Source organism: Rhinolophus sinicus, chromosome 13 (assembly GCF_057876585.1).
Source record: "Rhinolophus sinicus isolate RSI-liver-muscle chromosome 13, RSI-T2T, whole genome shotgun sequence".
Taxonomy (NCBI): domain Eukaryota; kingdom Metazoa; phylum Chordata; class Mammalia; order Chiroptera; family Rhinolophidae; genus Rhinolophus; species Rhinolophus sinicus.
The window spans coordinates 27,934,304-27,953,207 of record NC_142513.1 but is presented as its reverse complement, the minus strand read 5'-3'; the positions used below and the strand labels follow the sequence as shown (position 1 = coordinate 27,953,207).

Sequence of the window (18,904 nt, the reverse complement as noted above, 5' to 3'; positions counted from 1 at the left end):
GAAGGGAGAGAGAAACAGAGTATAATATAAAATAGGAGTACAGGAAAATTCTAATTGGTTTTTTGAGGATTGGGAGTGTGGTGGGACAAGAGTAAAGGTACCAATTTGTACTCCTGATGAAGAAGGACCACCACTTAATTTACTTCATCATTGCACAGCCTGTGGGTTCCAGAGTTGTGTTTTGGCAACAGCTGTCATGGAGGGAGCTTATTTTTACACTATTGGGGCTGAAATGCTGCCATCCCCTGAACTTCCTGAAAAGGGTACATAATACATGGATTTGTCCCCCATCCAGAGAAGTTCCTTAATTAATCTCCCTAAGATTAACAGCAGTTTCACAGTTTTAATATCCTACCTTTAATGGTTCTGGGAATGAAATCTGAGACTTGCCAGCCATGCTGTGAGAATGCACCTGATTGTATTTTAGGAATGTCTAGCAATACCCTCTCTGCTCCTTCATGTCACACCCTTAGAAGTACCTTAGTAAATTCATGAGTACACCAACGGGTGAGTAAAACAAAGGCACAGAAGAAGTATCCTTCAGACACCCAGACCTATACCAGGCCTCATCAGTGAAAGTGATATTCAGGCATGAAAAGTGCTCATAAAAGAGGGGGAACCTGGAGCTCACTTATATATTATCTAATATGACAACCTTCCAGAGATATTATTTCCTCAAGGCAGGAATATATTTTCTTTAGGGTCATCATTGTTGGTAAGAGGATTCTAGAATTCTTAGTCTTCAGCTTGCCTTCAGCTGAGATTTTTCTTTCCCCACAGTTCAATAAAAAGGAAACCGTTAAAAGTAACTTCTGAACCTTTCTCTACAGAGGTAAAATGCTTTGTGGTATCATCACAGAAGGAGTTATTGTACTAGATAGTATTTAAAAATCACCCTTCTGCTCATGAAAGCTGCATGGATCTCGTGTGTGTGTGTGTGTGTGTGTGTGTGTGTGTGTGTGTGTGTTTATGTAACTTCAGTTCTCTTCATTTTCTTCTATTCAGCCAAACTATCTTCAGGCAGCAAACACACCAAATGCTACGAGATTAGAAAATATTTCAATTTTTCCTGGGCCTATTTCCCTATTTCTATTTGGCTCACCAATCGATTGCCATGAGATTTACAGTCTGATTCATCTCAGGGCCCTGGTGTTTAAGCATCATTCTAGTCATACCTTATAATATTGACAATACTTATTTGCTGGTGAGGAGTGCAGGTTTGCTGGTCACACCAAATGAAGGAGCAAGTTTTAAGTAAGCGGTAAGCTTTCCTTATAGGAGAACATTTTGTCAAATTTATATGCACAAGCCGGATGGGCTTCAGAAGATCCTAATTTCCAAGACAGTCAATGATGAACAAACTTCAGGTCTCTCTGTTTGATCCTCATGCCAGGAAATCCTGCCCATAAATGAATCAGACAAGTTGGTCAAGTTTTCCATGGATTTGACTTGAATTTCAGCATAGGGAACCCTGTGAAGAGGAGAGACAGAGAGGCAGCATCTCAGAGGACGAACGAGGAAAAAGGGCAGACCTGGAGTGAGGAAAGCACGTCAGCTACAAATTGTATACACATGCAAGATGAACTTGTGAACACACGTCCAACTTGGCAGATGTATAAAGATCATGTATTTATAACATGCTCCTGAAACATCTCACTGAAATGAGCAATTTAAATGACTTTGATTTAAAATCAGGCTTTTAAGAATTTTTTAAAAAACATTTCCAATACCATCTACCAAGAAAACAAATGGAGACAGTGTTCTCCACAAACTGAAGTCATGTGTCTCTAAATGTTGCCTCAGAAAGCAATCTTTTCTCTACTTCTTTGCTTTGCAACAATCGAAGCAGCTGTGAGCTGGAGCTCAACTTTATTAGTGATTTAAAACACACCCTTGGAAACTAAGCTGGCTTTTTGTGTCCATCCAGGTGGGACGCATGTTCCAGCAAATGGGAACAACACTTAAGAAAGTTCTCAAACAGATAATGCTTGAAGAGCTCGACTTCACAAAATCTACCAGCCATCTATCCAACAAAAGGCCAGGGAAACCTGGTAAGAAAATTAAGCCTTCCATATAAAGACAAAGATAAAATATTCAGCTGCCAAGATTCAACATCTTTAAAAATGCCTTTTCAATCTTTAACTTTTGTCAGCTTGGTTGTCTAGCAACCAAGGGCTGAAAAGAAACTCCACCCAAAACAAAGTGAAACAATACAGACACTTAACTTCATGAGTGTGTGTGTGTGTGTGTGTGTGTGTGTGTGTGTGTGTGTGTAAGATTCTCAGCATGCAAAGATAGAAACTCGCTTTCAGACAATTAAAACAGAAAAAGTCCCTAAGTGTAGATGGCAGGAAAGGAAGTTGGGAGTGAGTAAAAAGCAACTTGAAAATGCGTAATGCGGGATGAGGGTATAGTTTCCACACACCAGGCTAAAGCAAGGTTTACACTCTTAAGTAATAAAAACAAACCATTAAGCTAGGCCCAGCACTGTCAGGAAGTATAAAACAGTTCTTGAAACTTTGCAGTTACTATACAAAAGCTTTTCATAAACTCTGTTTCCTGATCTTCATTAAACGTTCACATCAAGTTGCCATGGGGCAATTAGCTTGCCTCCTGAAATCAATAAAAAATCAACAATTTGGAAATAGTTGTACAGTAAAATAGTTCAATAATTATTCTCTCATAGCATTGTGGCCAAGTGGTTCCAGTGTAAATGCAGTCCAGATGAGATCCTGCTCCTTACGAGGGAAGCTTTAAGCAAATCAGTGGTTTGCAGAGAGATCTCATCAGAGGGGATGGCAACAATAATGCACAGCGGGCATTGCCTTGGAGGGGGTCCCAGAGCTCGGGGCAAACACAGGCTTGGAGTGGAGTTCAAGTTAGTCTGGTGTGTTACTTATGCACCTCAATTCAAAACATAAAGACCCAAATGAAATGATAAACCCAACGAATAAAAAAGTTAGGCACCCTACACTCAGCATTTGCACTCCAGACAGGAAGAGATAGAAATTTTTCCTTGGGTGTGTTTATATATAATATATACATGTATTATGAAAAATATATATGAATATGTGTGTATGTATATATGTATGTTATACATAGGCGTAGCTGTATAATATATGTATATATTATATAGAAAGAGTATATTCAAGATTAGGAATCCATTCATTTCAACATTTCTTCAACAAATATTCAAACCTGTGCTGCTTGTAAGAAATCTTCAAAGTGCTCTCCTAAAAAGTAAAATGAGGCTGCTAAACAGATGACCCACCTAGGACATTTGGCTGAAAAGGAGGTGCCAACACAAAGTTATTTCTTTGTCGATCCCCTTAGCAGAGGGCAATCAATTCCTTTTGCTTTTTCTAGCCTAAGCCTTATTCACTTCAGCGCCTTATTTGAAGCCAGCCACAGCATCACAAATTCCAATTTCCATTAAATCAAACCTCAAATACCAGCTTGGGCAGCTTTATATCACCCTCTAGGCTCAATGGTGTTGTACAGTGAACTGTCTTAGAACTTTAAAAAAAAAAGTTAAGCATCATTTTTAGTATAAACAAATGCTTCAAATGTATGACATCTATTTGCTGCCTTCAAAGGGAAAACTTTTAACTCAGACGCTTGGCACTAAGATCACACGGGATCAACTCAGTGGACTGACTTAAGTGTTAAACTTTTTTAAAGTGCGTTAAGGGCTTGCACCTGCTCCCCCATCCACATAGATGTACTGACACGTATTTGACTAAACTGACTACATACATGCCCAAGCAAGCAAGCGAAGCAGATTTTACAAGATAAGCAACCAAGTGTTTTCATGTCTGAGGGTGGCTAGAACACAAAATTGCCAGTCATCTTGTGGGGGAAAAGAATGCCTTTGAAAAAAAATACGTAGGGCATCATTTCAGGTATGGTGAAATGGATTCAAATGCCATCCTATATACAGATTTTGTTGTTTGTTTGTTTTTCTCTGTAAGTGCTACTTGTTAGAGGGACCTAGGCTTGCTCCAACTTTCTGCTATTGTGATTAAAAAGTTAATTATGACTCTTGCTACTCAGTGTCGTCCTTGGGACAGCGGTAGCAGCTTCACTTGGGAGTATGTTAGAAATGCAAAATCTAGGGCCCCACCCCAGACTCACTGAAACAGAATCTATACTGTAACATGATCCCAACAGGTCTGTATACACATTAGCATCAGATTCTCCCCGAGGCAGTGCTGGAGATTCGTACGCACATTAAAATCTAAGAAGTCTTACTTAGAGCATTGGTTCCCCCAGTTAGGTAGAAGTTCACTTTGAAGTTTGCAGGGCAAAGAGATGGTCAGAAACTCTGCCCTGGAGAATACCATAAGGCTGTAATTTATGTCAGCGGGGTGGTGGAGGAAAGAGGAAAAGCAATTTACCCGAGTAAAGGAGACCTGCATTTTATCCCCCATCTCACCCGACCCAACCCCTGCAAAAAATAAAACAGAAAAGTAATAGTGCCAAGGCATTCTTACTTCTTTATGATTATCCATCCATATCACACTTATTCTCCACTTAAATTATTCTTTACTGTAAGACTATATGGTTCCTTGTGCCTTATAACAGATTGGGGTATCTAACATTCAGGGAATCAATCTTAACATTAAGATGACTGTAGAATGGAAATATGCTAACTTTTAAAAGTGCTTTCAATTGTACAAATTATTTTTTCACCTCCAGCTAAAAATTGAGGGGAAAATATGGAACAACTTGGATTATCTAGTGATTAGGTAGTTTGCTACATAGATCATCAGATTTACAGATCGTCCCTCCATTCTTGGCCTCTTGAGATACAATTTAAAGTAGCAATTGGAGCAGAAATTACGAAAAGATGGAAGCACAGATAAATGTGTAAAACAATCATCCTCTTCCTCCCCAATTTTGAAGTCAAAAAATGAACAGAGCATTCTGGACCTGCCATACAGGTTAAAACCATGCCAGAAAGGCACATGACACAGCCCAGACAAGCAAGCACAAAAACAGATGACACAATTTAATCAATTTTGAAAGGTGATCCCTCAAAATTCAGAAAATACTACACTTTTTAAAGTGCGACCTCTAAAAGGATTCAAAGGTTCCTACAGAATAGTGACTGAAGATTCGAGAGATTTAGTGTCATGGGGTTAATTGTGACACTTTTTTTTTTTTCATAATGAAGAATGTGAACCAAAATGTCTGTAAAAATGTAGAATGTAAGAATATTGTTTCTCAAATGAGCTGCCAAGAGATGGTCAACTATTACAAAAATCTCTGAAATTAAACTGAAACGGAAAATGCCATCATCTATACATTTGTAATATATCTTACATAATTCTTCATATGTATATTTATACATTACATATTGTATATGTGTATATGTTTACACATATAGTCATGTATATATACTTACATATATATAAAAAACATGCACGAGAACACATTTGAGTTGATACCATTGAAAGCCATTTTAACCAAGAAAATCATTTCCAATGAAACAGAGAAATCAAAAGAATGGATGGAACTGCCAAATGGATGGAAATTCTTGTGCTATACTCTTACTCTCTAGGAGTATTTGGAGGTGAGAAAACATGGGTTATTGTTATTTTTAAATGGTAAGACTATGCAGTCTGTCCCTCAAATCCATGGCAAGAGCAGATGAAGAATGCCTGGAGGACAGAGCTTAGCCTGCCCTACCAAGTGGGATCTAATCCTAATTGTCCTCACCAAGGCCAGACCCATAGGGATAGGGATGAAAAACAAACTCTAAAAGATTACAAAAGTAGAAGGAATAAAAGATAACTAGTTATTAATTTGAAAATAGGTTCTACAGACTCTCGAGGCAAGGGTTAAACCTATCACCCCCAAAATGTTACTTATATTTATGGTTATCGTAAGTTTATTCCTGGGAAGAATCTGATTCTAACAGTCTGTTCCATTACAAACACAATTTTTTCGGTCAATTCGAAGGCAGGGCTAGGAAAGGAGATGAGAACTAGGCCTCACTAGTCATAGCAGGCTCGGAGGTGACCCAAAGTCCTAGAAATGGACCGAAAATACTTCCAGTAAAATAGTGGGAAGATGTCGGTTCCCCGGCTGTACCAACATTCCCACCCACCAAACCCTCCATTGGGTCTGATTTCAGCCCAGAGCACAGAAGCCCTGCAACTGTTAAGTGTTCATTCTGAGCAGCCTAATTTGACTTCATTGTGCTTGGGCTTCAGTCCAATTGGCAGATGTCCTTGTAGAAGCTGATCTCAGACACTTTCCCTTTCTAATTTTTTTGGCACCGTTGCCTCTGTTGCATGGGATATCATCTCTGAAACTTTATCTTGGGTTCCCCAGGTTTTGCCTGTTTTGTAGCTTTGGTTTTCTCTTAAATCATTCTGCCCCAAAGAGGTTCATGTGCAATATTAAATCATTGGTAATTCTTGTGGTGCAGATATGAATTATCAAATGACTTGCTTGCAAATTTCCAACCATTCCTTGCCTTTTCCCCACCTCCCTCCAAAATGAGTAACTTCAGAAGCAAAAAATGCAAACCCAAGGTAATCACAGTAAATGCTGTACAAACGCATTGTTTTCTCTTACAGGTTGGACTTTATAGATTGAAATGCCAGAGCTTTGATATTTATTATCTGAAATAAGTTTAACATTTGGAGAAATGTGTTCAAGCACACAACCTTGGAAAGAAAAGCAAGCTGATCAAACAGAGAACAGGGGGTAGGCAGAAAACATGATTGGCAAATTTTGCTGTGTGTTGAGCAAAGTTAGAAAACCGGGTCCTTCTGATCATAAAGAGCTCCCAAATGAGGTAAAAGTTAAATACAAATCAATTTCCAACTCTTCATGAGGGCCACTAGATATCAATTTTAATTATACATGACCACAATATCAATAATGAAATCTTATGTTTTATTTAATACTTTGGCCATACCAGCCCCTTTGAAGGGATCACTAGTTTAGGAAAGAAGAACAACAAACCATCATTCACTTTCCTGCAGCTTCATCATTTTCCTAATTATTTCTATTGGTCCTGCTTTATTCTTTCTGCAAATTAAGGGGTAGGGGGTGGGTTTCTATATTAGATCAGCAATGTCTGGTTCTTATCCAAATATTCCACTTATAAGGACGTAAGTTCTCATGGATTGGACAACCACTCTGCAACATTCCTGAGAATTGAATAATATAATAATCTTGAAAGTCAGCAGAGTGGATTATCCACTTTTTTTTTTTTCTGGACTTGAACTTGTGACCTTAACAGTAGCACTGCAAAAAAGCAAATGTGCTAAGCACTTTGCTAGAGTAACCTTCCATGTAGACTTTTCATCTTAAATACACACAACTGAAAACAACTACAATTTTTGGAAAATTATGTACAAACCCAATACTTCTTTTGATTACATATAAATACAAATTAGCTATTTTTCCTAAAAAGTGGTTATAATAGTAAATAAATACAAAATAAATCTGACCATTATACTTCATGTGCTGGGGTTGAACCCATATAAAATGTACAACGAAATACATTTTAAAATCTTTAAGGAATAATTCTCTGATTAAAATATTTGTTTTCCCAACTTCTTTTTGTAGATATAAATATATTTGCAAAATAGTTGTGTTTTTTTTTTTTTTCTCCATTGCATTCCATAAATAAAGTCTTCATTGGGAAATATTAAAGTGTCAACTTGTTTTTGTTTTTTTTTCTAAAATATATATATATATATATTTATTTTATTTTGTTGTGCTAACGACACCCGCAACCCTCCACAACCATGTCCTGATAGTTCTTTAATACAACCTTTTCATTTTCGTCAAGGTACAGCATGGAGATAGCACTCAGTTCTGTTGGGACACAGCATGCCTTAGGAATCTTAGAGTTAACTGAGTTGACCAACGTCTGCACAATGGCGTGATTAGTGGAGTTCAGGTGATCGGCCAGGGGAAAAGGGCATTCCCCATGGCAGTAAAAGGCATGATACCCTGGGGGGGCTACGATCCAGTCATTCCACCCCACGTCACTGAAGTCCACGTACAAAGGGTGTCTCTTACAGCTGGACTTAAGGCGCTTGCGCTGTTTATGTTTCGCTTGACGCTTTTCTCTTTTATGGAGAGGATGTCCTTTCCCATCATGGCCAAAAGTTACTAGCAATGGCCTTATTTGTGACCAGCTGTGCTCGTCTTGGTGCAAAGACCTGCTAATCCTCACGTGTCTCTTGGAGACACCTTGGTTCTCCTCTAAGTGGGCCACTTCCACCACAAATCCATGGTTGACGAGCCCCTGCGCAGTCCATCTCATCACAGCAGGGGTGACGTCGAAACTCTCCCACCTGCTTGCATTCTGATTCACCAACCTGGTGTCCAAAAGTCTGGTCACGGGAAACTTCGAGTTGGCTGCAGCAGGTTTTAAAATTTCATAAATATTTATTCGGTGATGGAAACTGCTATTGTTTTGCAAATTTTCCTGCATCTGTTCTCGAAAAACCTGAAGTTCTGCTGAGGTGATAAACTCCTCGGTGGGGATAGAAGTTAAATTAAAGAAGAATCGCCGGGTTGTTTTTCCACTCATTTCTGGCATTTCTTCCAAAGATTCTAATTTGATATAAAAAGGTGGAAAAGAAGAAAAAAAAATACTTGGGTAAGATAAGTAATAACAACTTGATTATATATGAATTTATAAACCTCATTTCAGTGTTTGATTTAACCCATGTAAAAGTTTGCAACCAGAAAATAGAAATTCCCCCATTAGATAAAAAGTCTCCCTTTTCTATACCTTTATATCAATATGCACGCCATGAAACAAAATTTCATCATCCATTGTTATGTTTTTAATCCAATACATGAATACTGCTTCCAGGTGGCTATAATAATGGGGGAAATGGTGAAGCATTTCTTTGGAATTCACAGACTTTAGGGCAAAAAAAAGTCAGCACTATAGTTAGTAGAGGTCTAATGACTGAGGATTTGAGGAAATTATTGCATTTCGTAAAAAGAAAAAGGCTTTAATGTCAATCCCTTAAGCAGTATTCTAAAACATTGCTCTGCAATTTAGATGATTTACAAATCTCGATATACAGATTTCAGTTTCTTAATTAAAGACTCTGAAACTCAACAGCAATGATGACATTTTGCAAAGTACACCCTACTATTTTACTCAAAAATCCAGGGACAAAGGCATGTACAGGAATCTACTGCTTTGGAAACGTAAGGGTGGTACTGTAGTAATTAAGGCCAGACAATTTCAAGAGAAATAACTTCCCAAGTGTTGTCTGTTCTCTCACCTCCTTATGACCTCAAAAATCAAAATCTCATTTTAGATGCTTTTGGAAGAAAAAAGCATCTAAAGCTCTTCTGTTTGTAATTCCTTTATCATTTCAAACAACAAATCATATTACCAAACACCTACCCAAGAACAGGCTACAGGATAGACACAAAACCAAAAAAGAAACTGATAACACTCTACAAAAATGACATTATGATAGTCATAATATAAGTGATAATCTCATCCTATTACAGAATAATCATTCTATATGTGTTACCATTATTTCAAAATAGTCATTTAAGTGGGTTGTGCATAAAAAAGCTCTTTCTGATGTAAGATTCCTGAATTTCAATTTTAAGGAGTACTATTTTCCAAGCAAATAATAAAAAAACATAGCACCTTGAATGCAATAGTCCACAAGTCATCAAAGGTACGCATTATTATTAAATTGACACTACACGGCAATAGGATTTGAGATATTTAGGTTTATTTTCTTCTAACTTTAGCATGTCCTGTCATTTCACTGTCAAAAAATGTATGTTTCATTCAGGATCCAACCTAAATTCAAACAATTTGTATTTTTTTATAAGAGTGTATTTGAGCCAATGTGCAAACAAAATTTATTTGGCCATCGTTCCATGTCATCACCGTAAGAGGATACCATATTTTCACTATTTATTTTTCTCCTAAATCAAACAGCTACCAGTTGTTCACAGAAACAGATGCCTTAGTAAAGCAGAGCCACTTCAGATCACTCATCCAAAGGTTCTATCTGTTGCTTCATCGTCAAAGCAGCAGGCATTACTGCAAGCTCAGTGGAAGCACTGAGTTCAACAGGGGCAATTTATACCAAATTACGGAGTAATGCTTTAATGTGAGGCTTCTCAAACGTTAACTTAACCTTCACACAAAACACCTAGGACACCGCAATCTTCAAATGCAGATTCTGATTTAGTGGATCTGGGATGGGGCCTGTGATTCTGCATTTGTAGCAAGCTCCCAGGTGGACTGCCCTTGGAACATAAAGGTTTTATAAAGGACACTTCACATTCAAGTATAAATTGCTAGGAGCATATTCTAAAGTGCCTTTTTGTTGAATAATATAAAAATGGGTAGCACCACCACTAGTGCTGGCCCAGGAGTAAGAGTGAGGGCCATGAGTGGGCAGCCAGGGACTTATTACAGAAAGATCTTCTAAAGCTCCTCGCTCGGACATGGAGACCATCAGGCTAACACGTGACCCCTTCCTGAGTCCCCTTGTGCCTGTGAATCCATACCTGTTAGGGACACCTTTCAGGAGCCAACCACATTCTAAACCCCATTGTAAGCAAACAGTACTTCAGGCCAGGCACTGTTTTTAAAATAGCCCTCCCACAATGGAACCAGGGCTCGCCTCAGTGGCTCCCAACAAGCATTTAGAACTGTATTTAGCTCCTTCTTTCCTCTCCTCCTTGCAATTCAGGAGCCCTCTGATGTTTCCGCTGAAGGCATTCCTTCAGCAGAGAAGCCAATGGCTACCAGAGGAAAAAGGATACCACGGGGAAAAGGAGTGAGGTAAAAATCAGCCACGTCCCCCAGACACAATGACCCCAAGCCTGACCTGGGCCTGAGCTACTGACGTCTCTGAATGTGAGCACACCAGCTGTATTATCAAAGGTGCCCAGAGAAAATGCTGCAACAAATCCCTGAATCCAAATCCATAAATCGGGAAAAAGAAGTTATAAACACACAGACACATTAACACACACACACACAGCCAGAGGATGATGGTGAAGGGACCCTCTCCAAGGCAAGCAAGAGAGGCAGGTAAATGAAGAAGATGACTATAAAAGAGGCATAAAATAGAACAATGACCCTCCAAAGATAAATATAAGACTGACCATATAAAATTGCCACCATTAGACCAGATTTGATCTATAAAAACAGCAATTTTATGCACTTCAAGATCTCACTGGGGGTAAGTGGCAAAAAGGATAATCAGTGACCTCAGCAAAGAAAAAAAAAAATGTGTACAATTAAATCCTACCAAGTATTGTGAAGACCTTTCTCCAGCAGAACTTTCCAGCTTCATCTCCGTCAACCTATTCCTTGAAGGAGCCCTCTTCCTCTTTAAGATAAAGACCTCCATAACAACACCCTTAACTGCAGCCTCAGGCCAAAGAAGTTAAGTGAGAAGTTCACTGAAACCCCCAAACCCAGGAAAATAACTTCCCAAGATTAGGGTTCCTACCACCCTTTCCTTTGATATGCAAAGGAGCAGCATAATTTTTTTTTTCTTAAAGGTTGAAAAATCAAAACCTATGTGAAATAAAGTAAATAAAAGGGAAAAAAAAGCATCTGCAAATTATCACAGCAAACCCAAGGAGTCTGAAAATACAGAGTATTTACCTAAGTAGGTAACATACGCTATGTTGGAAAATTAACAGTTGTTAATTCTCTGTAAATAACCCTTGTTGAATAATCTTAACTTGCCAAGGGATTTGAGGATTTCAGCCTATCTTAGACCTGGGTTCCTGAACCCAGTTCTTAAACAAATAAATGCTCTTCACATCTATTATAAAGTTCTTAACCAAATAAGTGGAGCTATGGCTGCAAAAATGTGGGGAAAAAAAAAAAAATAAGGCAACAAACATATTCAAACTTTCCTCTGAAAGTGAAGAACCATCTACACTCTATCAATTATTCATCTATATCAAAATAATCCAAAAGATGAGGCTGAATTACCCAAGCCCGTCCAGGTCCACTCTGGCCTCCTTTTTTCCTAGACAAGGGGGGATTTGACATAAAAGAACGAAGTCATAGTGATAATGATAGACGGTGCACTGAATGTTTCTTTGTGCCAGGTCTGGCACTAAAAGCTTTATATGAATTATCTCATAATGAATCGATTAGAGAGGAATTGTTATTATCTCCACTTTGTGACTAAAACACTTGGAGCTCAGAGAGGCTGTGTGACTTTCCTAAGATCCCAGAACTAGCAAAGGAAGAGCTGAGCTATGAACTTGAATCTACTGCAGTTCCCAAGATTCTGGCCACTAGACGGCACTACACAACATAGGGGAGGAGTCAAGAACTCAAGTAAAAGTCAGAACCATTAGGGCACATTTACATTTAATACAATGATAACCACAGGGTGAGTTCTTTCCCAACTAAGAGGATAGAAATATATTCAAGCATGGTGGAGAGAGCAGACAGAGCTACATGAGCAGAAAAGTGGAGTGGCAGGGCAGACTTGTTTGGAACCACTGATGTTTTATGGCTGCCTTTTTGTCCTACAATATGGTGAGTTTTAGCAAAAAGTAAGTTATCATTATGTTTTGAGAATTTTGCAACACTCTCTGGATAAAAAATTCTCCATTCAGATAACAACAACAACAACAACAACAAAAAAAAAACCTGGGGATGTTCTAGCAAATCAGTAAGGTTGGAAATTACTGCCCTGATATAAAATGAAAATGGCTGAGAATAATAAATACTTTCTAGAATATACAATAATGGTTACAGGATTACTATGTCAAGGAGAAAAAGGAGAAAATACAAAAGTTAAAAGAAATCAGTTTTAATTAAAAAATAACAACAAAAAAACAACAGCGAAGGAGAAGGCAGCATGGCATTAATGGCCACAATTACTGACCCTGATTTGTCCTCTGCGCACCCTTAGCTCCAAAATCTTTGGAATGATTGCCCTCTTATTGCCATTTGACTGCTTAATGAAATACACAAAGGGTAAGTCTTAAAAAAGACAAAGTAGTTCAAGGAGAAGGGATCCAGAGAGAATACAGAGGAGCCGCTGAAAAAAGAGGTGGACATTAATGCAACACCTATCATTGGGCACCAAAGCCTCAATCTCTATGAGCACTTCCAAATCTATTCTACTTAATGCAGCCTTTTGTGATCACACGGAAATCCCTGGGGACTCTAGGGGCGCACACCAGGTAGTATTGGTTTCGGTGGCGTTATAGTGTCCAAATCCTTTGGTTGCACTGGGAATTTGTGATACAAGTTCTTCACAGAGCAGTGGTTGTTTCTCGAACTTTCCTGTTGTACGGATATTTTCACAAGAACTACATTTGTGGGAACAGGGTTAATTTCTATTTCAAAACTTCTGTCATAGAAGCAAGTAATTCAGTTATTTCATGCAAAAAGACAGTGTCTTTCAGAGTCTGGAAAGTAAACACGTAGTCCTTCTATACTCCATCTGACAGGAAAGTGTAAAGACTTTTTTTTTTTTTTTTTTTGCACAACAAATTAAGTCAGACAATTTCAATGTGTTTTTCACTACAGCAAAGCAGAAAACATTCTTTCCAATTAGAGAAGTTACTTTTTCGATCCTCAGTGACAGTTCTGAAAGCCCTATGTGGCTGAAGCACTTCTTACTGACTTTGAAAAAAGAAAACATTTTCAGCACTTGGTTTTTCCCAAATAAAAGCCATTGCAGAAAGGACAAGACAAAGTTTAAGAGGAGAACTGACAACCAATAATTTTGTCTTGGATCGCCTACCACGTGGTACCATTATCTTCATACATTAGTGGAAAGAACTCTATCATGATATGTCATCTTGTAATTTCACCAAATCATCCATATCCCAGCCACAAATAATACCAACAGGTAGTTCTTGGAATCAGGTCCTTTGGTCCTTTTTCCTGATAAATGCCCGTTAATGCTATATTAACCAAATTTTGCTCTTAAGCCAGCAGCCTTCATCACATGGTTTATTACAAGATTTTTAGTGCCATACATGGCACAAGGACGTTTATAAAAACCAAATTCTGGGATACACAAAAAACAAAATGGTCTTCAAAGAGGGCCTAAGGGTGATATACTAGTCATAACAAGAAAATAAATGGATTTGATGACATTTGGTGCAAAAAGCACACAGCTTTCCTCCATCATCTAATTGCATTAAGATATGACGTTATTGAAAGTTGATTGTAAGCAAGTCGGTAAATTCTGTACTATATCACACATAACATTTTCATTTTAAAGGTATAAATTCTGATTTATAAACTCAAGCATGCTATTTTAGTTAAAATAACACACTTAAATAATTTGCAGCATGTTCAGTTTTGATCAAGCTACTTCTAGAGGAAGAAATATGCAGACTTCACTGATGGAATCCTCACGCAACTGAATGTTTTAGGTGTCAGATGATATAAATGATCTTCCTTTTAAGTTGTAAGAGACACAGGAAGACAATACCTTCCTGACCTTAAAAGTAAAGAATTGTTTCCATGCTAAATTTCCAGAAGCGGTGGCTAAAAGAGCCATCCTTGTTACTCTTCTATCCAGAAAAAGTAGTATTCTAATCAGTATCAGCTGAAAACGATGAGCTCGCTCTATCATTATTCCAAGGTTCTGATGAAAACATTTCTACATATCAAAGTGTAGATTCCACTTGAAATTTACCACCTCAGCAGGGCAAGGCAAAAAAAAAAAAAAAAAAAAAAAAGGGAAACTTCAATCCCAACTCCCCAATATCCTACAAGTGGTTGCCCTGTGACATTCAATTCTGTACCCTTCTGTAGAACCTGAAGGAACCCATGCTCTATTTAGAATGTGCTAAGCCAAAGGGGCATTTAAAAGTGTAGAAAAAGAATTAAAGTGGAACATACCTTTGACTAATTGCTCTAAGAACCTGGGTATAACAGTTTTCAATAGCTGCTCTAAGACATTTCAAATCCACTAAATGCCTTTCTGATGAAACAAGCAGAATATCCTACCTTAGAAAAACCACATCCAGTATCATAAAAGAAAAAAAAAGTCCACATTTCAATGTACATGAAGGAAAACAGGCAGCTGCTGCAAAAGCTTTTATCTGAGGCATCCCTTGTCTCTATTCCGGAGTTCATCTCAGATTTAAGCACAACACAATAAGTCATTGTGGAAACAATAAGATTGTAGAATTGATCTCCCACGGGGATTATATAGGGATTCGAAATTTTCCAAACCAGGCCCAGATCAACTGTAAATTAGAAAGACTTCAGGGCCCTGGGCTTTGATTTTTCAATACAATCTCTGAAAATTCTGCCCTTGGCTCTGTCTAGCCTGAAACTGGCTTAACCAGGAGAAGCAGATTTATAGAGTGAGGGCTTCCAAACCGACGTAAAGAGATCCCAGTGGGCCCCCCTCTTTCTCTTCTTCCCCTATGGAATTCTTGCACGTTTAGCTGACTAGGGGCATGCCTTTTGCCCTCATCTTCCCCATCACTTGATTTCTCTCCAGTTCCTGGAGGAGGAGTCGCTCTTCTGGCTGCAAGCCAGGAAAAGGGTGCGGATTTACCAATGGGGAATCCCTGGCTCCCCCACCACACAGGCAGTGCGTTAAAGCCAGGTTCCTAAAGGTTCTTAACAGAGGCAAGACGGGAAGCGGCTTCCGCACCCTGGCCAGGCTGCCCTTCCAGGGATGCCTGCTGTCTGCCCACGGTGGGGCGCTTTGCGGGATGACTCCCCGCCCCCGTACCCGCCCCCACTCCCTTGTCCCACACCTCACCTTCGTGGTGGAAGCTGCGCACGGTGTTGGCGAGGCTGGCTGCCCTCTCCAGCCGGTGGTCTGGAGCCGGCGCGCCGGGCTGGCCCGAGTGCCGGCGGTACAAGTCCAGCATGTAGGGGGGCACCACGGCGTCCCTGCTGGGGGTGGGTCTCTGCTTCAGGCCGAACATGCTGAGCAGCCGCAATTCAAACTCGCTCAGGACGTCGTCCGAGGGTTGGGACGAGGAGCGGCCAGTCGACGCTGCGAACTTCCTCCGGCCCAGCTCCGGAATGAGGCCGGCCGCGCCGCCCAGGAGGACCTGGGGAAGCAGCAACGCTAGAAGACAGCGGGTCCCGGCCACCATGGTCGACCTGCGGACAGGGCCGACGTGAGTCACCGAGTTCCCCGCCCAGCCCTCCCCCCTTCCGCCCGGCTGGCGGCCTGACTCCCGCTGTCCACCTGCCTCCTCCTCCAGGGTGCCTACCTGGCTTGCAATACTCAGTGATACTTCAGGGCGGCTGAAGCTCCAACGTTTGGGAGAATGGAAGGGCCCTAGTTTCTAAGCTATAAGGTTTTCCCCCTCCCATCCCACTCTCAGGTCGTCTGACATGATTTGCACCACTCCCCCCCCCACCCCCAGCGTCAGCGACTGTCACCTTTTTTTTTTTTTTTTTTTTTTTTTTTTTTAAGTGATACTCGTGCTGACAGCCAGTTCAGGGAACCTGGGAAAACCACTGCTGGGTCAGACACCCTTTTGTCCCCTAAGCAAACCCAAACCCAAACTGCCCAGCGCTCACTTGCATATAAACACTCACGAACGGTGCATGTGACTTCCTTAGAGGCACTGTATAGAACTTCCTGATACACACACATAGCCTATAACTTCCAGACCCAGTAAACTCAAGGCCACAACTTCCGAAGCCACTTGCAACTTGTGGCCCACGTCTCTAAACTCAGAGGTGTCAGGACAGGCCACACTCCAATCCCGGACCCTCGCCCCACCCCTCCATGCGGTTAAGATACACATGTATCTTCCTGGGATTACATACATGTTTATCTATTAATTCACATGTTAGTACAAGGTGGCACTAAAGTACTGCCCCCTCGAATTCCTGGAAACAGCAGGGAGAACCCCAAAGTTTAGTATTTTCCCAAATGGGACTGAGTAGAGACAGCAGGGCTCCTGGAGAAATTTGAAGAAGGGAGAAGGGACAGCCATGGTAGGGCATACAGGCTGGCAGCTAACGGGTGAAATCCAGGGGCCACCCTCTCAAAGGGATTTCTTTGACTTTTTTTTTTAATCATCTAAGTGTTAACAGCCCTAATAAAATACCGAAGAGAGAGGAGGGAGGAGGGGCGGAAGAGTACGAGCCAGGAGGGCGATGCTGACGGTCGCCAGGGGCGGTAGGACGGGGGCATCCCAGCAGGGGCTCGGCTGCACGTGGACTTGGAGGGGGGGGTCTGTTTACGTCCCGCCTGGCGGGGTCCCGTTGGGGTTCAGCCACAGCGGCTGCTAGGGCTCCGCGTCCCCCCACCCCCCACCCCCAGAACCAGCCCCGGCCCACGTCCTCTACCTTTAGGAGACCGCAGACCGTCTAAGAAGCACGCGGGGACACGTCCATTGAAAGAGCCTCCACATGGAAAAAGCTCTGGCCGAAGGATCTGGAGCAGGGACCGAGTTCCCTTCTTTTCCTCCTGCTCCTCCCGGGTGTCGTCCGGGCAGTCCTTGTCCTCACGCAGGGAACCGCGTCTCGGGAATGGGCCCAGCGGAGGAGTGGAGGGCCGGTAGGGTTCGGAGGCTGGGTCCGCTGGGGCAGAGGCACCGGCACGAAGTCGGGGAGCGCAAGTTATTCTCCCTGCAAGTTCAAGAAGTCTCCAGCCAAGTGCTGACACACAACAACAGCGAGCAGGGGGAGGAGTGCGGGGCAGAGAAGGGAAGGGAGAAAGGAAAAGCTGGTACTGTCGTTGTCCTTAGGAACCAGAGCCCGCGGGACGCTTGGCCCCGCGCGGGACCGGCTCCTGGATTCGGGGGGCGAGGGTCGGGCGCTCCGCGCTAGCTCCGCCGCGGCCCATGGCTCGGGGCAGCCATCCTGGGCGACGCCGGGTCCGGGGAAGGGCGCAGCGGCGATCTCGGTGCCGGGCGAGTTGCCCCCCCGCATCACTCTGCCTTACTCCAGCGCACCCCCATTAGCGCTAGCCAGTTGAAACCACCGCTGTTCCGGCGCTCCGTCGTCCTCCGGCGCATTCTCCGGCGAGTCGAGCTGAGTCCCAGGTCGCCGAGGCGGGTGGCCCCGCTCTCTCCTTGCTCTCCTAGCCCCCGGGCCAAGCTGCTGGAACCTTTGTGGCCAGCCTGGTGTCCGATCACACCTCGTCGGGCTCGTCCCAGGCCCCCGAGCTCCGGCAGGAGGTACCCGGCATCCCCACGTTCAGTCTCGACTCCCGGCTGCCCCGCGCTCTGCGCGCGGGTCCTCAGTTCTGGCGCGGCCCGGGGAGCCGAGGCCACGGCTCAGTGGCGCGCACGGCCGGGCGCTCCAGACCGAGCGGAGTATGAAGCGCGCGGGTGCCTCGGAGACCCCAGTAATCCCGGAGGCGCTCGCCCCGAGGTCGTTCGGGTCAGCGGCAGAGCCTGTGGCGGCTGATGTCCGGCGGCGGCTGCCAATCCCAGGCTGGGTGTGGGAAGCGGAGCGGCGGGCGCAGCGCGAGCTGGGCGCAGCGCAGCGCGGCGGGGCAAGGACTCCGGCGGCGGCGGCGGCGCCGTGGCGCGGCGCTCGCGGCTTTTAAAGGGGACGCCGCCTGCCGTCTCCCTCCCGGCCGAGGCCGAACACCTCCCCCTCGGTGGCGCGGCTCGCCGGGGATCCCCGAGCGGGCGGGAGCGGCGCGCAGGGGTGTGGACGGCGCGCCGGGGCAGCCGCGGCGGGGTGGGGCCGAGGGCCGGGACGCGCGGCAGCCGAGGGGGGCGCTCGCGCCTCCAGCCTCTGACCTCAAAGGGGATATCTACTGAGGCGCCAGACCCTCGCTGGCGCTCCGGGGTGAAATCCGGGACAAATGCGGGGTTGAGCCCTCGTTTCCCTACCCGGCCCGTTATTCAACTTTCAGTTTGAAATTTTTCGGAAATAGACGATTAAATAAAAAAGAAAAACTCAACGAAGTTACAAAGCATCTTGGCATAAGCTTGGGGT

At 42.8% G+C, this 18,904-nt stretch overlaps 1 protein-coding gene across 1 annotated transcript; it reads right to left on the bottom strand.

Annotated features, from left to right (window-relative positions):
- Positions 1-7,722: 7,722 nt before the first annotated feature.
- BMP2 (bone morphogenetic protein 2) lies at positions 7,723-18,478 on the bottom strand. Its single transcript, XM_074317616.2, has 3 exons — positions 17,300-18,478; positions 15,747-16,096; positions 7,723-8,586 (listed from the first exon to the last, which is right to left on the bottom strand). Exons 2-3 carry the CDS (start codon positions 16,087-16,089, stop codon positions 7,742-7,744), a joined length of 1,188 nt encoding a protein of 395 aa, XP_074173717.1. The 5' UTR covers positions 16,090-16,096; positions 17,300-18,478; the 3' UTR covers positions 7,723-7,741.
- Between the last annotated feature and the right edge of the window lie 426 nt (positions 18,479-18,904).